Source organism: Silene latifolia, chromosome Y, assembly GCF_048544455.1.
Source record: "Silene latifolia isolate original U9 population chromosome Y, ASM4854445v1, whole genome shotgun sequence".
Classification (NCBI taxonomy): Eukaryota; Viridiplantae; Streptophyta; class Magnoliopsida; order Caryophyllales; family Caryophyllaceae; genus Silene; species Silene latifolia.
Genome location: NC_133538.1, coordinates 268817451 through 268836474, shown reverse-complemented (window position 1 = coordinate 268836474; position 19024 = coordinate 268817451). Strand labels below are relative to the sequence as shown.

The 19024-nt window shown below is 38.5% G+C and overlaps 1 protein-coding gene across 1 annotated transcript; it reads right to left on the bottom strand.

The window, feature by feature from the left end:
- Positions 1 to 4895: 4895 nt before the first annotated feature.
- On the bottom strand, positions 4896 to 8849 carry LOC141630637 (uncharacterized). Its single transcript, XM_074443418.1, has 7 exons — positions 8462 to 8849; positions 7731 to 7964; positions 6407 to 6915; positions 5942 to 6325; positions 5701 to 5838; positions 5238 to 5465; positions 4896 to 5141 (listed from the first exon to the last, which is right to left on the bottom strand). The coding sequence occupies exons 1-7, from the start codon at positions 8847 to 8849 to the stop codon at positions 4896 to 4898; spliced, it is 2127 nt and encodes a 708-aa protein (XP_074299519.1).
- Between the last annotated feature and the right edge of the window lie 10175 nt (positions 8850 to 19024).

The following is a 19024-nucleotide window of genomic DNA, read 5'->3' as shown; positions in this document are numbered from 1 at the left end:
TTCTTACATTTGTTTTGAGTCAGTTGCTATGTTCTTACATTTGTTTTGAGTCGTAGGGTATGTGCACACATATGTTTTGGTTCTTAAAGCATTCTTTTATATATATGACGGTCTTGATACGTAAGTTATCAGATGTTATGATAGGAAGAATGTCGGCTTATGAGGGATACGTGTTGGATAGGAAGGACATGAGTTATATGTGGTTATGAGGGATAGTAGAAAAAGAAAAGGGTAGACTGACGAGCTAATCGAGGCAAGGAACATGTTTTGTGAGATATGATTAGTGATATAGTCGTGTGTTGAGTAATATAAAAGTAAGTGTATATGGGCAAAAGTGATGTAAGTGTAAAGAAACGTGAGAATGAAAGATTGATATGAGGGATGCGAATAGTGGTAAATTGGGATGTATAAGGATTTATGGAGGGAGACGGTTAGGATTGTGTTGCTTAAGGATAAATGTAATGAAAGGTTGCTTTAGAGGGATGGAGAAGAGGGGTATATAGTGAACTTAGATGGAGTTATGTCGCGACGTGGATTTGTAGATAGTGACTGAGTTTGGGAGTTTGGATTATCAAGAGGTGAGTCTAATGTATAGTTCTTTGGGCAATTAGCAGTACGAGGTGAATTGCTGGCTTTCTAGGGATATGAAAGGGAGACACAACTAATTAAAGGGTAACCGTTAGTTGTGGGGACTTGATGGTGACAAGTGTGAGTAAGTAGTATGATGAGAGAGGATGAGTGATAAAGAAGACTGAGAGGATATTTATATGAATTAATGGAATTTGAGTTGTGGAGCAAAAAGAAGGTAATCGGATTACTAAAGAGTTAGGTAGAAGAAGGTAGGAGATGATTTATTAATTGGTATTATTGGATGAAAGTAAGTTGGGAGAACGTTGATCAAAGTTATGGGACATGAAAATAAGGAATCATGGAAAGGCACGATAGCATTATGAGAGGATGTGAGTTAATAGTTATATAAGAATTTAGGACGACATGTTAGCCGTCGGTTTTGAGGTATTAAGGGAGTAAGGAGCTGGCAGAGTGTTTATACGATATGAGATTTTGGTGGGGGTTAGGTTACGACGCGATAAAGGATAGAATTGGAAATAATGATGAAGTAGATTTTGTTGATGGATTTGATGTTCGTTATTTGGGATGATAACCAAAGAGAGAAAACAGATTGTTATATTAAGAAGTGATAGTAAGAGAGTTATCGCATGAAGGATGTTGGTGTCATAGTATTGTCAGTGGTGGTTGAGGATGATGTATTAGGGAAGTTAGTTGTTCTAATGGGGTTGATTTTGTGGAGAGACTCATTAGTATGTATGGTTGTGAGGGAGTATAAGATGTGGATATATGAGGTGTTCGCTGGAAGTTGAGTACTGATGATATAGCTACGTTCGCCGGGTGGTGATAATTGTGTGTTTGAGAGGATATGTTATGAAGGGCACCTGAGTTAAGTCCGGATGTGAGGTATTTATTATCAAGTGGTAACTTACGTAATCAGGATTGGCTAGTTACATTCGATTATGGGTCCACGATATGTATAAATGTTTGTGTGAGGTTCTGACCTCACGAGTCATGGTATGGATAATATTCATAAGGTTGGTATATGTGATTCAGTTTAATATGTTGTGTCGTGATCTAGTAGAGCAGTTTTTACAAAAGTCCTGTGGTCAAGGAAGTTGTGCTGAGTCGGTGTTATGAGATTGTAAAAGTGGCGATGACTATCGATGTGGTTGTTGTGCACTGTGCACGATAATTCGTGTTGTGATACCAGGATTTTTCGTGTTGTCATAGATTGTTGCTTGATTACTGCTGTCTGATGTCAGGGTCGGTCTGGGCATATAGAGTGTTGTTTTGTTTATTAATGTTTCTTATCAGTTTCGGCTTCGGTTTGAGGGTAGAGTAGGTTATGTAAGAATGTTGAGTATGTTTCCGTTGTTGTCATGGTATTGTGATATTATTTTTTGGGACATAGTGGTGGCAAGAGTTTTGTGGAATGGGTGTGTGCTGACTTAGAAGCGGCAAGTGGCTCGTGACCTTTATTTGGGACAGTGCGTGTAGGGTGTTGGGAACTAGTATTATGTTAAGTTATGGATGCGTTTTACAGCAATAAACATGAGACTTGGGGATCTAGTGTGAGTGTATGTAATAGTTGTGGATTGTGAGCTAAGATTGTGGAGGTGAGTGTATATGTATATAGAAGTATTTCGCTTTGTGGTAATGTGGAAGGGATGGAGTAGTGGTTATACTGAGGATTTTATGATATATGTTATATGAGTACAGAATAATTGGAGGCACGAGAACTATTAGAGAAAGAGAGCCCTGGATATATGAATGGTTGTAGATGTGAGGTTATAGTGGATTATCATTGACATGCGATGGTTATTAGGTTTATGGGAGGTATAGCAAAGGACCTAGTATTAGTGAGTTACGAAGACATAACTTTTATCTTAAAAGGAGTAGGAGGAGACAAGAGAGTTGATGGTCATACGGTTGCAATTAGAAGTTTGAGTGTTAGTGTAGAATAAGGATAGATTGTGTGATGGTCGATTTTATTACAAGTAATGGCAGTGCTCATAGTAGTATGATGTTTAGCAGTGTGAGTAAACTTCGATAGTGTTAACGGATCGTGTGATGATGTTTATGTGTGTGAGTAAACTTCGAGGACGAAGTTCGTTTTAAGGGTGGTAGAATGTAACATTCCGTTTTGATGGCTGATCTTGTACGGTAGATTGTCTTCATAATTGATTGTGCTAGTGAGCGTTATGGAAGTAAGACAGAGTTGGCAACACTTATGTTGTGGGTACCCATAGTATTATGGAGTTAGTATTGGGAGACTATACTGTAGTTGAGATGATATCGTGAGCCACGTTGTGGAAGGGAGCGTGGTTGGTGGAGTTAGTGTTAGGTGTCCATGTTTAATTGGTTGGGTTGGAACTTCGGGTCGAAGTTCTTTTTAAGGGGGGAAGACTGTAATACTACGATTTTCCTAGGTTGGTACTCGGCCGAGTATGGCCTACTCGGTCGAGTAAAGTGTGTCGTGTATCCTGTTTGGCTCCTGCCAAGGAACACTCGGCCGAGTATGCAGAATACTCGAGCGAGTAAAGAGTACTCAGCCGAGTATAATCTATACTCGACCGAGTATCCGGACTGACGAATATTATTTCCGCGGTTTGATTTGGAAAAGATTAGAGTTATTTATAAACGCAAAACAGTTTCTAATTACCTTTTATAAAACCTAATCACTCAAACGACGCTCTAATCCTCTCCAAATCTCTCCTTGTTTGTGTGTGATCATAACAAGTGCATTCATCTTTTGTTTCATCGTCGGTAAGTCCTTATTTCTATGATTCATTAGTTTATATTTAGGGTTTGTATTTAATTATGAATTTGGGACAATGGGGTTTTGCATATAGTGATTGTTGTTATGTGATTATTGATCAGGCGGAGACTTCGTAGAGGAGCCGATCTAGATTGATTGCTTGTTTTCCTTGCTGATTGTTCTAAGGTAGGGTTTCTCTTACTCAGTTACTGTTAATTGAATTAAGATGTAATTGTATTGTGTTTTACTGTTCTCTGCTGATCATCGGAGTGTTGGTGTGATGGTGGTGGTTGTGATGGTGTTGTGATGTTTGTGGTGGAGTCACTTGCGGGAGTGGCTTCACGTCCTAGTTCGCCCTCCGTGGAACCCGTCACGAGAGGGGATGTGCACATTAAGGGACAGGGTTATCGCTCGTTGATGAGCGGGATTTTGGTAGGGATTGGCCGCGGTCCCCCACTGGCGGCATGGGCTACCTCTTGCGATGAGTAGTCTGGCAGGGCTACACACCTTGGTGTGTAGTCGGTTACTGTGTGAGATCGGGAGACCGGGGGGGGGGGGGGAGGATGATCAGCTGGTTACTTTATGCACTTGTCTTATTTTAATTATGAAGAACTGACCCCGTTGTTGTTTTGTAAAATTTGTGGTGATCCATTCGGGGATGGTGAGCATGTTGTGACAGGTGATGCATTTGGTGAGTTTGGGGCGGTCATGGGAGAGTCATCACACCGGATTAGTTATCACCGTCATGAGTCTTAGCTGTTGTTTTGTAGTAGCTAGCATTTGGATATTTTTTTTGTTGGATTTTGAGACAATGTAAGTTTTATAATTCTCATACTTAATATATGTGTTTGGGACAGTTGCTATTTATCTTTACTAACCTCGGGCAACCGAGATGGTAACAGCCTTTCATGCTGGAGTAGTCCTGGTAAGGTACCTTGGTATGAGGGGGTGTTACAGAAACAGAGATTGACTCGACTCCTAGGACTGACTCTTTGGTTTTAGATGTGTGGAAGAGGTTAGGTCCAAGAAATGAAAGTGGGTTGACACTTGCAGAAAGACTTGGTTCTCGACCTAGTGTGAAAGACAGATTGGGCCATTGTGAAGAATTGATGATTCCTCTGAAGAAAAGAGCCCGAGTAATGATAGGTGAGACTTCGTCTCGTCATGATGGGGCGTGCGGCCCGGCTGAGGGTAGCAAAGAGTAGTCTTCGACATTACTATTTACTATTACTATTACTGTTTGTGTGCTTTCCTTTTTAGTTGTGTGTGATGGGCTTCGCCCAGAATAAAATATTGTAACGGGCTTCGCCCGGAATTTAGAATAAATAAAAACTTATTATTTATTAGAAATCCCCAGCTTCTGCATCAAAAATTTCATTTTTGTTTTACTTGTTTCAGTTGTACTCTTACCTAAGAGTTGCCTACGTATCTGCTTTGCAACAGAATCAAATCGAGTCCGTAGTTCTCACATAAAATATTTCATGCAATGTTGACAAACAACTCACAACTTAATCTAAAAACATTTGCAATTCAAAAAATTATTTCATAACATTTGAGAATGAGGTCATCAAGGATAGAATTTCTTCAGCTGGTCCGAATTCGGAGGATTTGTGAAGTCATTCCCATGAAAATCTGTTAACCGAATAGCGCCTCCTGACAAAATCTTCTTTACCAAATAAGGGCCAGCCCAGTTTAGTTTAAACTTACCCCTCGGGTCAATAGGTAACAGAGCTCTAACCGACTTGAGAACCAGATCACCCTCACTAATTCCCCTTGGTTTCACCTTTTTGTTAAAAGCTCTCTCTATCCTTTTCTGTTAGAGTTGAACGTGGTATAATGCATTCAAATGCCGCTCATCAAGCATGACTAGTAAATCATATCTTGCTTGAACTTAATCTGCTTCAGGAACCTGGCTTTCTAGTATGATTCTTAGGGATGGTACTTCCAGCTCAACTGGTTGAACCGCTTCCATTCCATATAGCAAGTAATACGGGGTTGCACCCGTGGCTGTTCTAATTGAAGTTCTATACCCCCATAATGCGAAGTGTATCTTCTCTGGCCATTCCCTATAGTTGTTAGACATCTTTCTCAAAATGGCTATAACTGTTTTATTAGCAGCCTCTACTGCACCATTCGTCTGTGGTCGGTATGGTGATGACTTGTGATGTTTCATTTTATTCTTTTCAAGTATAACTGTGGTCTCGACTTAGAAATGTGTTCCTTGATCGCTGATGAACTCATGTGGTACTCCGTACCGGCAAATGATGTCATTCTGAATGAACTGTGCTACTTGCTTCGCTTTTATCACCTTTTAAGACTTAGCCTCTACCTACTTCGTGAAGTAGTCAATTACAACAAGCATAAAACAATACCCTCCAGTTTCTGATGGGTTTACTTTTCCAATGATGTCGATTCCCCAGGTTGAAAATGGCCATGGTAACGTCATGGTGGGTAACATAGAAGGTGCCACATGCTGCACATTTGCGAATATCTGACAATTGTGACAGTGCCTGACATATTTGCAATAATCTATTTCCATCGTTGTCCAATAGTAACCAAGCCTTATGATCTTACAGACTAACATATGGGCATTCATGTGTGGCCGATATTCACCGTCATGGACTTCCTCCAAAACTTTTTAGCTGTCGGTTTATCGATGCATCGCAACAAAACACCTTGAGCCATCTTCTTGTACAATTGTCCGTCATCGGTCTTAATGAATTGGGCGAATAACATTCGCAGAGCACGTTTCCCACGCGTGTCAAGGTCGAGAGGGTACTCTTCTTTTTCCTTGAATTTCAAAATGGCTGTGAACCAGGGTTCGGTTTCACCTTCCTCGGCATTGTCGATTGTATTCACATAGGCAGGGGATGATCTTCGTTTGACACATATTGGCATACTGTCTATGTGGTCGGGAATGTTGACCAAGGCAGCTTGATTGGACAATGCATCTGCAAACTGATTTTCCTCTCTCGAGAGGTGAACATATCGAATATCCTCGATGTATTTTTCCAATTCTTATATTTTCATTTGATATAGGGCCAAAATTTGGCTCTTAATTTTCCATGATCCACCCACTTGATTGATCACAAAGGACGAGTCTCCATTTACTAATAATTTCTTCACACCCAAGTCTAGAGCACTGCGTAAACTAAGCAAACATGCTTCATATTCAGCAGCGTTGTTCGTGACATTGAAATCCAGCTTGATGGACACGGGCACGTGTTCACCTGTTGGCGAGATAAGAAGAATGCCCACTACATATCCCATATAGTTCGATGCTTCATCGAAATACAAATCCCATACGTTATTCTTGACATGTACCACGTCTTCGTCGGGAAATGGCAAAGTGTCGACGAATTCTGTTTCTTCGATTGGATTATCGGCGAGGAAATCGGCAACCGCCCTTCCTTTGATCACTTTCAAAGGTACATATTTGAGATCGAATGCTGATAACATGAGGGTCCATCTCGACATTCTTCCATTTAGCACCTGTTTTTTAAACAAGTACTTGATCGGATCCATTTTGGAGTAGACACTCATACTGTAGCTGAGCATGTACTGTCTTAATTTCTTCGTTGCCCAGACTAAAGCCAAACACGTCTTTTCAAGAGTTGTATACTTTACTTCATAGTCTAAGAACTTTTTACTAATGTAGTAACTAGCTCTTTCTTCTTTGTCAACTGTTTGGGCTAACATAGCCCCCATTGTTGTACCCGTGTCAGTTAGATATAGTGATAACGGCAGCCCGGCTACTGGTGGGCTTAAAAATGGCGGAGAAGATAATACTTCTTTTATTTTATCAAATGCGGCCTGACACTGGTCATCCCACATTTTATGTTCTCCGACCTTCAGTTTCTTAAAGATCGGCTCACAAATCATCGTAACTTCGCAACGAAACGGCTTATGTATTGAACTCTTCCCATGAAACCTCGAATTTCTTTCTCGGTCTTGGGATGGGGCATTTCCATGCCAGAGGTGGCCCCGAAAGCACACTTCTCCAGATTAAGTCTCATGTTGTACTTTCGCAATCTTTGAAAGTATTTTCATAGCGCCCCAAGATGACCACTACGTTCATTTGACTTGACATAAACTTCAACTTCTTTGTGCATCATATCGTGTGGCAACGTCGTTGTTGTTCTCTGGTACGTTGCCCCGACATTTATCAAACCGAAAGGCATTGCTGTGTAATAATAGGTTCCCCATTGTGACGTAAATGTTGTCTTATTTATGTCTTCCTCGGCCATCTTAATCTGATTGTAACCGGCATATCCATCCATGAAGGACAGTAATGCATGATTTGCAGTGTTGTCAACTAAGATATCGATGTGAGGTAATGGAAAGTCGTCCTTCGGAATAGCTTTGTTTAGGTCCCAAAAGTCCACGCACACGCGCACTTTACCATCTTTTTTCGGTAATGGCACTACATTGGCGACCCAATGTGAATACTCTGACACCTTGATGAACCCGACTTTGAGCTGTTTATCAATTTCTTCCTTAACCTTTAGGGACAACTCCGAACGCATTCTGCACAGCTTCTGCTTTACTGGTTTGAACCCTGGTTTGATCGGGATCCTGTGCTCTACAATTTCCCTATCAATTCCCGGCATTCCTTTATAAGACCATGCGAAAACATCTTTGAATTCAATCAAAAGGTCAATGAACCATTGTCACTCTACGGGATCTAAGGTAGTTCCTATCTTAAGCTCATGTGGTTCTAGGGTGGTTCCCACGTTGATAGTTTCGGTATCTTCGATCACCGAGTTTGTTTGGTCATATTCTTCTAACCCTTTAACCAATTGTGGAGGTGGTTCTACCTTCTCTTCTTCTTCTTCTTCTTCTTCTTCTTCTTCTTCTTCTTCTTCAACCTGTTTGCCTTCGGCCTCATTCTCAATGTCACTACTAAAACAATTATTTTCAAAAATTAAATTGCAATATAAATAAAACAAGTCGTAAGAAAACTGGTTCACCTTATTATTATTGATTTGAAACTGCGCGAAATGCGCTAACATTTGAGCCAGCTGATCGGAGGTCAGTGGCGAGACAACAGAGGTACCCGAGACAAGCCCCAGGATACCCGAATTAGAAAGGGTGCATTAAAAGGAAACACTTTGGAGGGGGTGACTTCGACACCTGACTTCTTAGACTCAAACTTAAGACACTTATCACACTCGGACTCAGACTTGGAACCGTCATCCAGCTTGAACATTTCTCCTTCTACTGTAGTCAACTTGAAGAGGAGTCCTCTATTATCGGTCCATTTAACAGTTTTCCGCCATAGAGAAATAGTCCTCTTAGGATCTACATCAGTGATGAGAGTAGATGGATCGAACCTGTCACTTCGAAGGATCATGTTAACTAAGTCTTCGCTTGGTGTTACGCCCTTTCTTTCTTCTCTGAAAAGGAGCACCAATGCCCTCCCATCTTTGATAGGGGTCGAATCGTTCTTTTCTGGTACTACGGCTTGTACGTCTTCAGGGATGTAGTAACAGTCTTGGAATATTTCAATTCTAGGAACCATCGTTTTATTCTTCCAATCGTAAATGGGTTCGGGAAAGTCCACACATGGTTCATCTTCTACGACCCTCACGAAATACCCATTTCTCGGCCTTCAACCGACATCTTCTTCTTTGTCAAAAGATCTTTTTCAACAAGCTCATATCTAAGCGCAGATGTTGTTCCTTTTGGGACTTCCAGTTTTAGCACAAACGTGTCCTCCCTTCGGGGGTACATAGAAAAACCGAAGTACTTTCCCCTCTTGAGAATTATCTCACAAACATGACTTCGTGTATAGATCCATGTTCCTAACTTTAGGTTAGGTTCGATCATACTTATGACTTCAAAACCACAAGTATCAATAGCGATTTCGAGACTTACTTCGGAGGTGAAATCCCCTCCGGCCACCACGATGGGTGTAGCGTCAATGGTGATGGTTCCATCTTTGAAAGGGATCTTGATCTTTCGGTGTAGGGTGGAGGACACGGCCCTTACTGCATGGATCCACGGCCTTCCCAATAACAGATTGAATGATGAGGCTACATTGATAATTTAGATACCCACCTTCCTTTCAATGGATACTGTTTGAATTACTAAGTCGATGATTCTGGATACCCGACGGATCGTCCCATCGAATGCCCGAAATGTTTGGGTAGTTGAGATGAAATCTTTCCTGTCTAGGCCCAACACGTGGGCAGTTCTTAATGGTAGGACTTTGACAGCTGACCCGTCGTTGACAAGGGTCATTGGGATGTATTTTTGGAGGCACACCACCGCAATATACATGAACAAACAGTGCTTTGGCCCAAATGGAGGTAAGTCTTCATCTGAAAAGGTCACGACATTAATGAGCTATGGTTGACTTTGGGCGACGTAGGTGACCATATCATCTGGAGTATTACTTGGGGATACGGTCATGTTCATTAGTGCTTGCAGTAAGGCTTGACGGTGTTCAAATGAGCTTAAGATTAGTTGCCAAATGGAGACATCGGCCTTAGTCTTTTGGAGCTGCTTAATGAGGGAAGCCTCTGAGGTCGACCCTTCGGTAAGTGCCTCGACTAAAGTAGGTTCTTTTGAGGATCCCTTATCTAGAAAATCCTTGGCGATAGAAGTATGGCTTTCCTTCGCAACTCGGTAGGGGCGCCCGGATCGATTCAAATGATTAGACTCAAGGACATATTTCCTTAGCCTCAAGATTTCATCTTGGGTTCATGGGACGATTGCTCCTCTGGTAAGGTAAATATCATCTTCATTATCGTCCCAAATTCCATGGACTTCATTCCCACTCCGGAGAATGTATGGTGTGTAGTCAATACCGAAATCCCCAAATCGAACATCGTTGTTTGGGCCTGGAAGGTACTCTGGGCAGCTCACAAGTAGTTTTCCTACAAAGAGATATTTGGACCGATGGTGGGTCTGGGCCGGAGGGTCATAGCGGATATTTTCCGAGAGTTTCAGTCGACTTTGCATGAGCTGGATTCGTTTCTCAAGTTCAGATATTTCCGATGAGGCAGTTATGGCTTTTTCCCCATTCATCTTTTCCGCAATAGCATCCAATCGAGCTATCATCAACTCCACAGTTCCACTCAGCTTAGTGATGGAGGCTTCCATTGCTTTTCTTCGGGTTTAAGGCGGCCTTTCTACAAGAAAACCCCAAACCAATCAATACTCGAATCAAAATCCCCTGCACAAATAAGGACTCGACTCACAGACTTGACCTTTCCTTAAAGACAGAACTAGACCCAGAAAATGGGCTAAGTGGCTCAATTATAAGGGGTCACATGGGATAGGGGTCTAGACCTAACCCGGGTTATGACTCATTTCAACTAACTTCTTGACTTGGACTTGTCATCGACTTGGTATGACTAACCCATGACTGAACCAAAGATGGTTCATGGGCTTATGGAAAACGCCATAGGTGGTCTACAATGGATGTTTCTGTGGTTTGACTTTGACCAAATGGTCGACACGCTTGACTTGGACCGAAGAGGTGGCTTGGGCGACCCACTAGGGTCGTGTACTTGACACTGTTCACTTGAACCCTTAACATGACTAGACTTGACTCGAAACACATTCTATGCTCGGGAAAGGTGAGAAATCATTTCAGAATTGATTTGAAAATGGATGATTTTAAAATGAGATTTTAAATGGGCAGCATGCCGGCTATAAAAAGCTCATTTTGGTTTAAAACCCTACATCTATTTCGGCAGCATTCCGAGTATGAAAACATGCTTGATCTGAAGACGGTTTTCGAAAAAGCGATTTGACAAAACAACTTGAAAATTTCGAAAAAGCATGGAGGATGATCACATAGCACATAAGCATTCACATATTAATTGTGCATGAACCTAGACTCTTCTAAGTCTCGGTCGGTCCTCTAATCGGGTCTATGCCACTGATCCACCTTATCAAAGAAAGTCAAGCCTCCCATAAGCAGAAGTGTGCAATATGGTAAGAGCAAGTACTTAAAGATCTCGGCGGCACCATCTTGATTTTTAAATCAGCATAGTGGACATCACCTCCTAACCATTGAAATCGACCTAATGGGTGAGGTGTTCCTCCTAAAGTCTCAAATGGGTGATGCATGTATGCAAAACAAATTATATTGTTAGTCCTATTAGTCATCATTTTCCTCTTCAAGTTACAACTCCCCAGCGGAGTCGCCAAAATGTGGATGTGGGGATTTGATCGTAATTCACGGGTTGAAAATCATTTGGAGTCGTCACTAAACTTAAGGAAATTTGGGAACCATTTTTGAAAACGAGATTTGAGTTCGTTGTGAAGAGTACGTGATGGGAATTTCGTTAATAAAACACCCACCCCCCGCCCATTGCAATATCGGCCTCTACTTGGGACTATGATGGCTAATTGGACAAGACTATGATTGTTGTATGAGAATGCAAAACACCATTTTGATCCTAACATGTGAGCTTGGTTTCTAATCGTTTAATGCATCTAGTCTACTTTGTCCAAGTGATTTAGCATGTGAGGTTGATTTGAACTATACTAACAAGCATTCACAACATGTCTTAGATGGGAGTGGGGGAGCCATTGGGGAGCTAAGCTATTACAACCCAGACGATTCTCGTTTACTCGATTCGCAAACAATTGAATTAAACATACAACTCGATCTAAATACAATCGCTAAACATGGACACACAACTCACGCTTGAGACGCCTATCTAGGCGTCTTGAGAAACGTGCCAATGATGAGGCCACGGCTCACATAGGACTTCGTCCTTAGCCTCATCATCGTTTTGCGCACCCACTTCGATTTAATTGATTAAATACTTCAATTTAACCAACTGAAACAAAGGTTTTGTAATATCATTTTGACTCAAAATAAAGGAGTAATTTGACCCATATTTAATACAAATTACATTGTTTGAAATAAATTACAATAATTACAATGATTAAATTAAAATAACAATTGAAATAAACAGCAATAATTAAACAAATGGAAAGAAAAACGAACCAAAGCGGCACGAAGGCCAAGACAAATGGCCACGAAGGCCGAGGCATCAAACGGCGAAAACGGGTGGTCGAAGTTGACTATTCTAGTCATCGAGTATCATGAATCGGATGCTAAACACGCGCAATTCAACTAGCGAGAAATCGTCATAAAAAGAGATGAATTCATTTAAACTTTTGACAGAAATCCATTTAAAATCCTATGTCGAGTTTTGTATGACCTATGAATGTCTAATTCATTTAACATGCTTTCTACATATTAATTTGGCCATGTTAAGATTTAACAACAATAAACGATACAAATAAACATGCATGTATCATAAATAAAATAAACAAATCTAACATGTGAATTAATCTTAACTATTTCGTAATTAAAATTAAAACAAAATCTTTAAAACATGCGAATACGATCTAATTACTTCGTAATTAAACAAGTGTGACACATGTGAGAACGAATTAAGCTAACTAAAATTTCATTTTAATTAATTTAAAACATGTTATCGTCATACAATTAACAAATCGTTTCATTTTATAAATTAAACATGATAATTATTCTAACTAACATGTTATCGTCATAAATTGAAAATAAACATGATTAACATACTATTATTCCAACAACAATTAAACCATCATTAACATCATAAATACGAAAACTAATGAAACGATACTTAACGAACGATGCAAAAAACGAGACAAAAAGGCCATAAGGCCGTGACAAACACTAGCAAAAGGAGAAGGAAAGAGACGGGATTTTGTGCACCCTAACCTTACATGTAAACTTGGATATCACTCGGGATCCCATATGCAAGTATTGCTTAGAAGCCGTGTATTCGACGATCGTAAAACAAATATCGAAAAAATTTAACAAAAATCAATTTCGAAAAACAAAAACAATTTCTCGCGTAAAAGGCACTTCGTGCAGCGATTTTCAAACGAAGATTGTGACTTTGTTTCTTACTCAAATTTAAATTCGAAAGATGTTCTGAAATCCTTAGACTCCAAATATTCAAACTTTAGCAAAAAATAGAGGTAAAATTGGTTAGAACACGACTCAAAACGAATGAGAACAAGTGATGTCCCAAACGTGAGAAAACACGAATAAGAGAGCAAATCGATGTTCTAATGTTCGTCTAATCTCTTGTGTGAACTTTGTGATTTGCTTCTGGGTATGAGTAGAGTTTAGGGTTGCTTTTTTACATGATAAAGGAAGGCAATGGCTAGGGTTTAGAGAGCTCTCAAAACCGTGTTCTTTCGTCCCTTTTTTCGGTGTTCATGTGTGTGTTTATAGAGAAAACCAGAGTGGGGTGCTAGGGTTAGGTTATTTGGCTTCTTAGGGTTCCAAAAACATTGCTTGAGGAAGGGGTAGACGAGTTTGGGTGAGATATGGAGTATGGAAGGATATAGTTTCTGTTTTGGAAAGAGATATGGAAGTAGATTGTTTCAGTTTTTGGAGGGATTTCGTGAGCTGTTGGGATGAGGGAAAGATCTTATCTTACTTGGGGAATAAATAATAAAAGATAGGGAAGGGAGTTGGTTGGATGGGGGCTCGAAAAGGGACTCAAGAAGTCCCTGTTTTGACCCGGCAAAACAGGGCACGGGTGCGGGTTGTGGTTGCGGGTTTGAGTGCGGGTTTTGGTGTGGGTTTAGGTTGGGATAGATGTTGGGTTAGTGGGCTAGCTGGTGGCTTGGTCCAGGCTGGGTTGGGTGGTGGTTTGGGTGTCGGGTTAGGCTCGAAAAACAGGGGAAGGGGAGTTGTTGGGTGTTTATAGGACGCGAGTTTGAGGTGGGAAAAACGAAGGGAAAGGTTAGTGTTATGTGGAATCGAATCCGGGACCATGGGGATAGGTTTGCACCAAAGCAATGCCTCGAAACTCGTGCTCAAAACCATTCAAAAATCGAGCTTAAAACCAGCTCAAAAACTTCGTTTAAAACCGCTTGAAAAATCTAATTTTTCAAATTAACTAAAGCGATAAAAACGAAACCGTCACATATCTCAGTTAAAATAAATTTAAAATCAAAACTTTGAATAATAATTTATTTTTCGAATAAATTATAAAAGCTTTAAATTTTAAATAAACTCAAAAATATGAAAACCGATGAAATAATTTTCATTTATTACGAAATAATTTAAATTTCATTTAAATTATAAAACCGTCAAATAACGCTTGTCCCGCATCACAGAACGAAATCCGCTAACGAGTGATGTAAGTAAATATGTGTCCTATCATCATCGGGTGTATTGTCGGTATTTCTGTAAATTCCAATATCGACGGATACGGGTATCTAAAGATTTATATGCTGTGTTCAATTATATTGATTCATAAGTATTTATCAAGTTTTATTATCGAATGTGATTGAGTATTGTTGGAAGGCCCTAGGCTTAGTCTTTGGCGGAAAATGTGAGTATTGTTGGAAGGCCTCAGGCAAAGTCTCTGGTGGGTAATGTGGGAATTGAATTGGCCCCGAGCTTAGTCTCTGGTGGATAATGTGAGTATTGGAAAGCCCCAGGCTATGAGTTTCTGGTGGATAATGTGATTATTGGAAGGCCCCAGGCTGTGAGTCTCTGGTGGATAATGTGATTGAGCTCAGTAGTTGTGGCGTTTGCATTTTGATATATATATATATATATTATATATATATATATATATATACATATTGTGCTTGTCTATTTCTACTATTTATTTATGCTACTCGACCTTTTGGTTGACGTGTTTTTTGTGTCATGTCAAATAAAATTGATGCCTGCTTTAATTGATGGCGTCCTTTGGTGAACCAATTAATATTTCCGGTTAATTGGGGAGTGGATTAAGAGAACATGTACTTACGTTTAGCTGACTTGGGAGCATGGGATGCGTGGGAACGGATGCGGAGTCTATCTAGTTGTCTAGCTCACTTAGTTCTGACAATTGTTATTTATTTAGTGCACTTAATTAATTTCCGTTGCGAGTTTATAATTTAACATTCTTATTCAAACATTTTGTTTGATTAATTAATTAAGACTAGTAAACATTTATTTTATCTAAAGTACTGTGGTTTGTTTTACTTTGTTATTCACTACCGCGGGCAGTCCGAGATGGTAACATCTCCTTTCATCTGTGAAGGCCTAGTTAAGGCTCACTGATAAATGGGGGTGTTACAAAGTGGTATCAGAGAGAATGTTTCTCAGGCCTAAACTAATGAACCCAATGAATGTAGGAGTGTCTAATATAATGAACCCGGATAAAAGCTGTTAGGAGCCCCCTAGGCTTAGGATGAGAAAGGGGCCCCCTCACACCAAACTTCTGGCCCTTTCAGTTTTGAACCGGTTACGTTGCGAGAAAATTTAAGAGTGAGATAATTAAAATGGAGCCATATTAATTCTTAAGGGTCATTTGCTTGCCTTAGAATGAGAATTTCTAACTTTTTTGTAGGATGCGGATTGAGGTAAGTATTGTGAGGTGGTTTGAATGGCCTTGGGCCGCGTGATATGAATTATTGTGGTGTTGAAATTTTCGTGATTTGAGTATCAAATGAATTATTCTGTGAATTTATTTTTTGATTGAATCTATATATGAGTAGGGATATATGTTGGAGTTTTTGTCCTCCACAATAGTGCATGAGAATATTATTAAATCTCATTAAGGAATACGCATGGGATATTCATTGGCAATACTAGTCAACTGATCAACGTATATCGGTAATGGTTGGCCAACTAGGGTTTGACGTTACTGTCGTGAGACGGCGGTGTTTAGCTGATCCCTTTCTATCACACCTAAAGGAACAAACCCCAACATGAAATTTAATTAATTGTATCAGATACAGTTTAATTAGTCCCTTGATAAATTGAGTAAGAGTTAGTTGATTAATTTATTTAGAGAGATATTGAGTTGTGAACTCGAGGCACGGAAATTATTATTTAATTATGCGATAATTAAATAATAAATTATTTGAGACGGGAATTAATGATTAAGTAGTTAATTGTTAAATTAGTACTAATTGATTAATGTGATTAGTATTGGTATGTAAAATATATGTGTAGCTGTACACGTATATTTACGGCGTGTTTTAGACGATATTAATCGGGAAGTATTTAAACATAAATCGATGTTTAAAGTAAAATTTACACATATTTGTGCGACAAATATAAGAACCAAAATGGACCCATAAATGGGACATTGGACCGTGTAAAAGGAGTGTAGTGGATGATTATAAACATAATCATTTCAATTTGCTTGTTTTTCTTCCATAAGTCATCTTATGATTATTTGCATGTGATATAAGATTGGACCCAAAAAAAATAAAACAAGTACACTCCCTCACTCCACCTACCCCCACCGATTTTCCTCCTTCATATAGACCAATAATTGCTCATTTTTACACACTACTTCATTTTTGTGTATTTTGAATGTGAATGAAGTTGTTGGTCTTATCTCTATTAAATTAATATAAACATTGTTACTAAGTTGTTAGTAAACAAAAATTGTTACTAAAATTGTTAGTAATATTTACATATTATCAAGGGTAATCTTACTAATATCTAGTTAATGTTAGTAAGGTTGTTGGGTAAGTTCTTGGGTGCTTTTGAGAGGAGGCTTTCTCTTTGGAAGCTTGGGTTATGGAGGATCTTGCCATTGATAAATAGCTCAAGAACAACCAAGATGGTGATCTTGGTTGTGCCCAAATACTATCATTTTTCAATGTCAGGAATATTATTTTCCTCATCTTTTATATTAATATGCTTTTATATTGCATGCATGTTACATAGATCACATAAACACAAATTATGAGATAATTTGATTTTTAATTAGAGAGTGTAATTAGGATCTATGGTCTTTCAAGTGGTATCAGAGCTTAAGCTTGTAATTTGCATGTTGATTTTAAGCATATTAATAAATTATGAGATAATTTATAAAAACTCAAAAATTGTATTAGAAGAGGTTTTAGCACGAAAATTTTTGGGCATGCATACCTACTGATCTCAAAAGCTTTGTGGTAAAATTTGGTGACTTATGAAGTTATTTTGCTATTTTTTAATGATTTTTGGTAGAAAACCGAGTCAAAAATGCCGTATTTTAGTTATGAGTTAACTAAAAATAGTTAAAAGTTGATAAGGGTTTCAAAATTTTTATGGAGTTTCATGCATATTTTCTACAGATTGTATGTAAAATTTCGAAGGTTGGTTTGAAGTTTTGCATGTTTATTGATTTTATGAGATAAAAGTCGATAAAAGTGAATTTAATTAATCATATACTCGAAACATTTGTTCCTGCCCTTGATAAATTTATGTACATTTAAAAATATGATTTAAAAGTTAAAAATGAAATTTAAAATGTGATTTTACCTTGTTTTGATGTTTATTGGTTTTTTTGGTTAAAAACCGATAAATATCGATCTTTTTCTTCATAAACTTTTATCCGAATTTTTGGGCAATTTTTCTGACATTTTGGTGTTCTTGGGAGTGTTCTAGAATAGTCAAAATTTTTGTTTCAATTTTTGGTAATATTTACAATTATTTTGGATTTATTACTTAAAAGTTATGATTTTACCGATTAAATTAGCAAAATATCACCAAATCAATCTAATTATTCATCATCAAATTAGTGAGGACTAATTTTGAGGTCCAAAACAGTTTGGAAAATTATTTTGGACTTAAATGAGATTTAAGAGTTGATTATTGATTTTTACAAGTTAAAAATCGATTAAATCCACAAAACCGAGATGCATACCAACGATTGATCGATAGGGCGATTTTGGCATCATTTTACAGCATTTTTAAGCATATTTATTTAATTTGAATGAATGATTGTCATTTATTTAAAGTATTTATTTTGTTGTACCTAGTATGGCCTAGTTTATTTAAATCGTTATTACCCGAAATGAATGGGAATAACGATTTGTTTGTAATTAAATACGATCTTGTATCGTCCGTTTGTAATTAATTAATAGTTTTATTTATTTTTCGACGGGGAGATTATCAGATTTGTTTCGTGGATGAATACATCAAGACGGCTACACTGTTTCCCTCCATCAAGAAGGATGCAAAGACATCGATTATTCATAGATTCAAGAAATTTATGATTTTGGAGCGGCAGCGCCATTACCAGTATTTAGATAGTTATTTTGAATGTATTTGTTACGTTAGCAATCTTGATTTTCCTTTGTCTATTTGTTATCTTCATTGTAACCTACGCTTAGTTGATTATTAATGAGATGACAATTTCAAAAAAAATAGTTTTATTTATTTTATTAATTAATATATAATAGGAATAGCTATGTAATTCAATTTTAATAGTTATTCTTACCGGCGTTTCTAAAAGACGGTTTTACATCGAGACGGAGTCTATTTTTGGAAGGTGTTCCAAATCCCATAAGAAGAAGCCACTTTTGGAATGAAGAGGCAAGGGACCAAGGAGTTGGTTTGCGATATGTAATAGTCTAGTTTATTTTAACTAGGTGGCCATACTAGGATTATTCATATGCTTGCTTGTTTTTATTTTCGCGCATGCCAAAATCGCCATTCACATGCATTTTATTTTCGCGATTGTCAATTCACATCATTTACATTCACCGACTTAGTTCACTTATAGGGAATTTATGACTAAATTGAAAAGATCTATCACATAACTAAAATTGAGATTAGCCTTACCAATTAGTAACACCTATGAATCCCTTGTTCATTAGAGCCACGCTCGCCCAAGCGAGGTGTTCTCTTTTTACCTTGGGTAAGTAGGGTGATAAACGTTTATCACG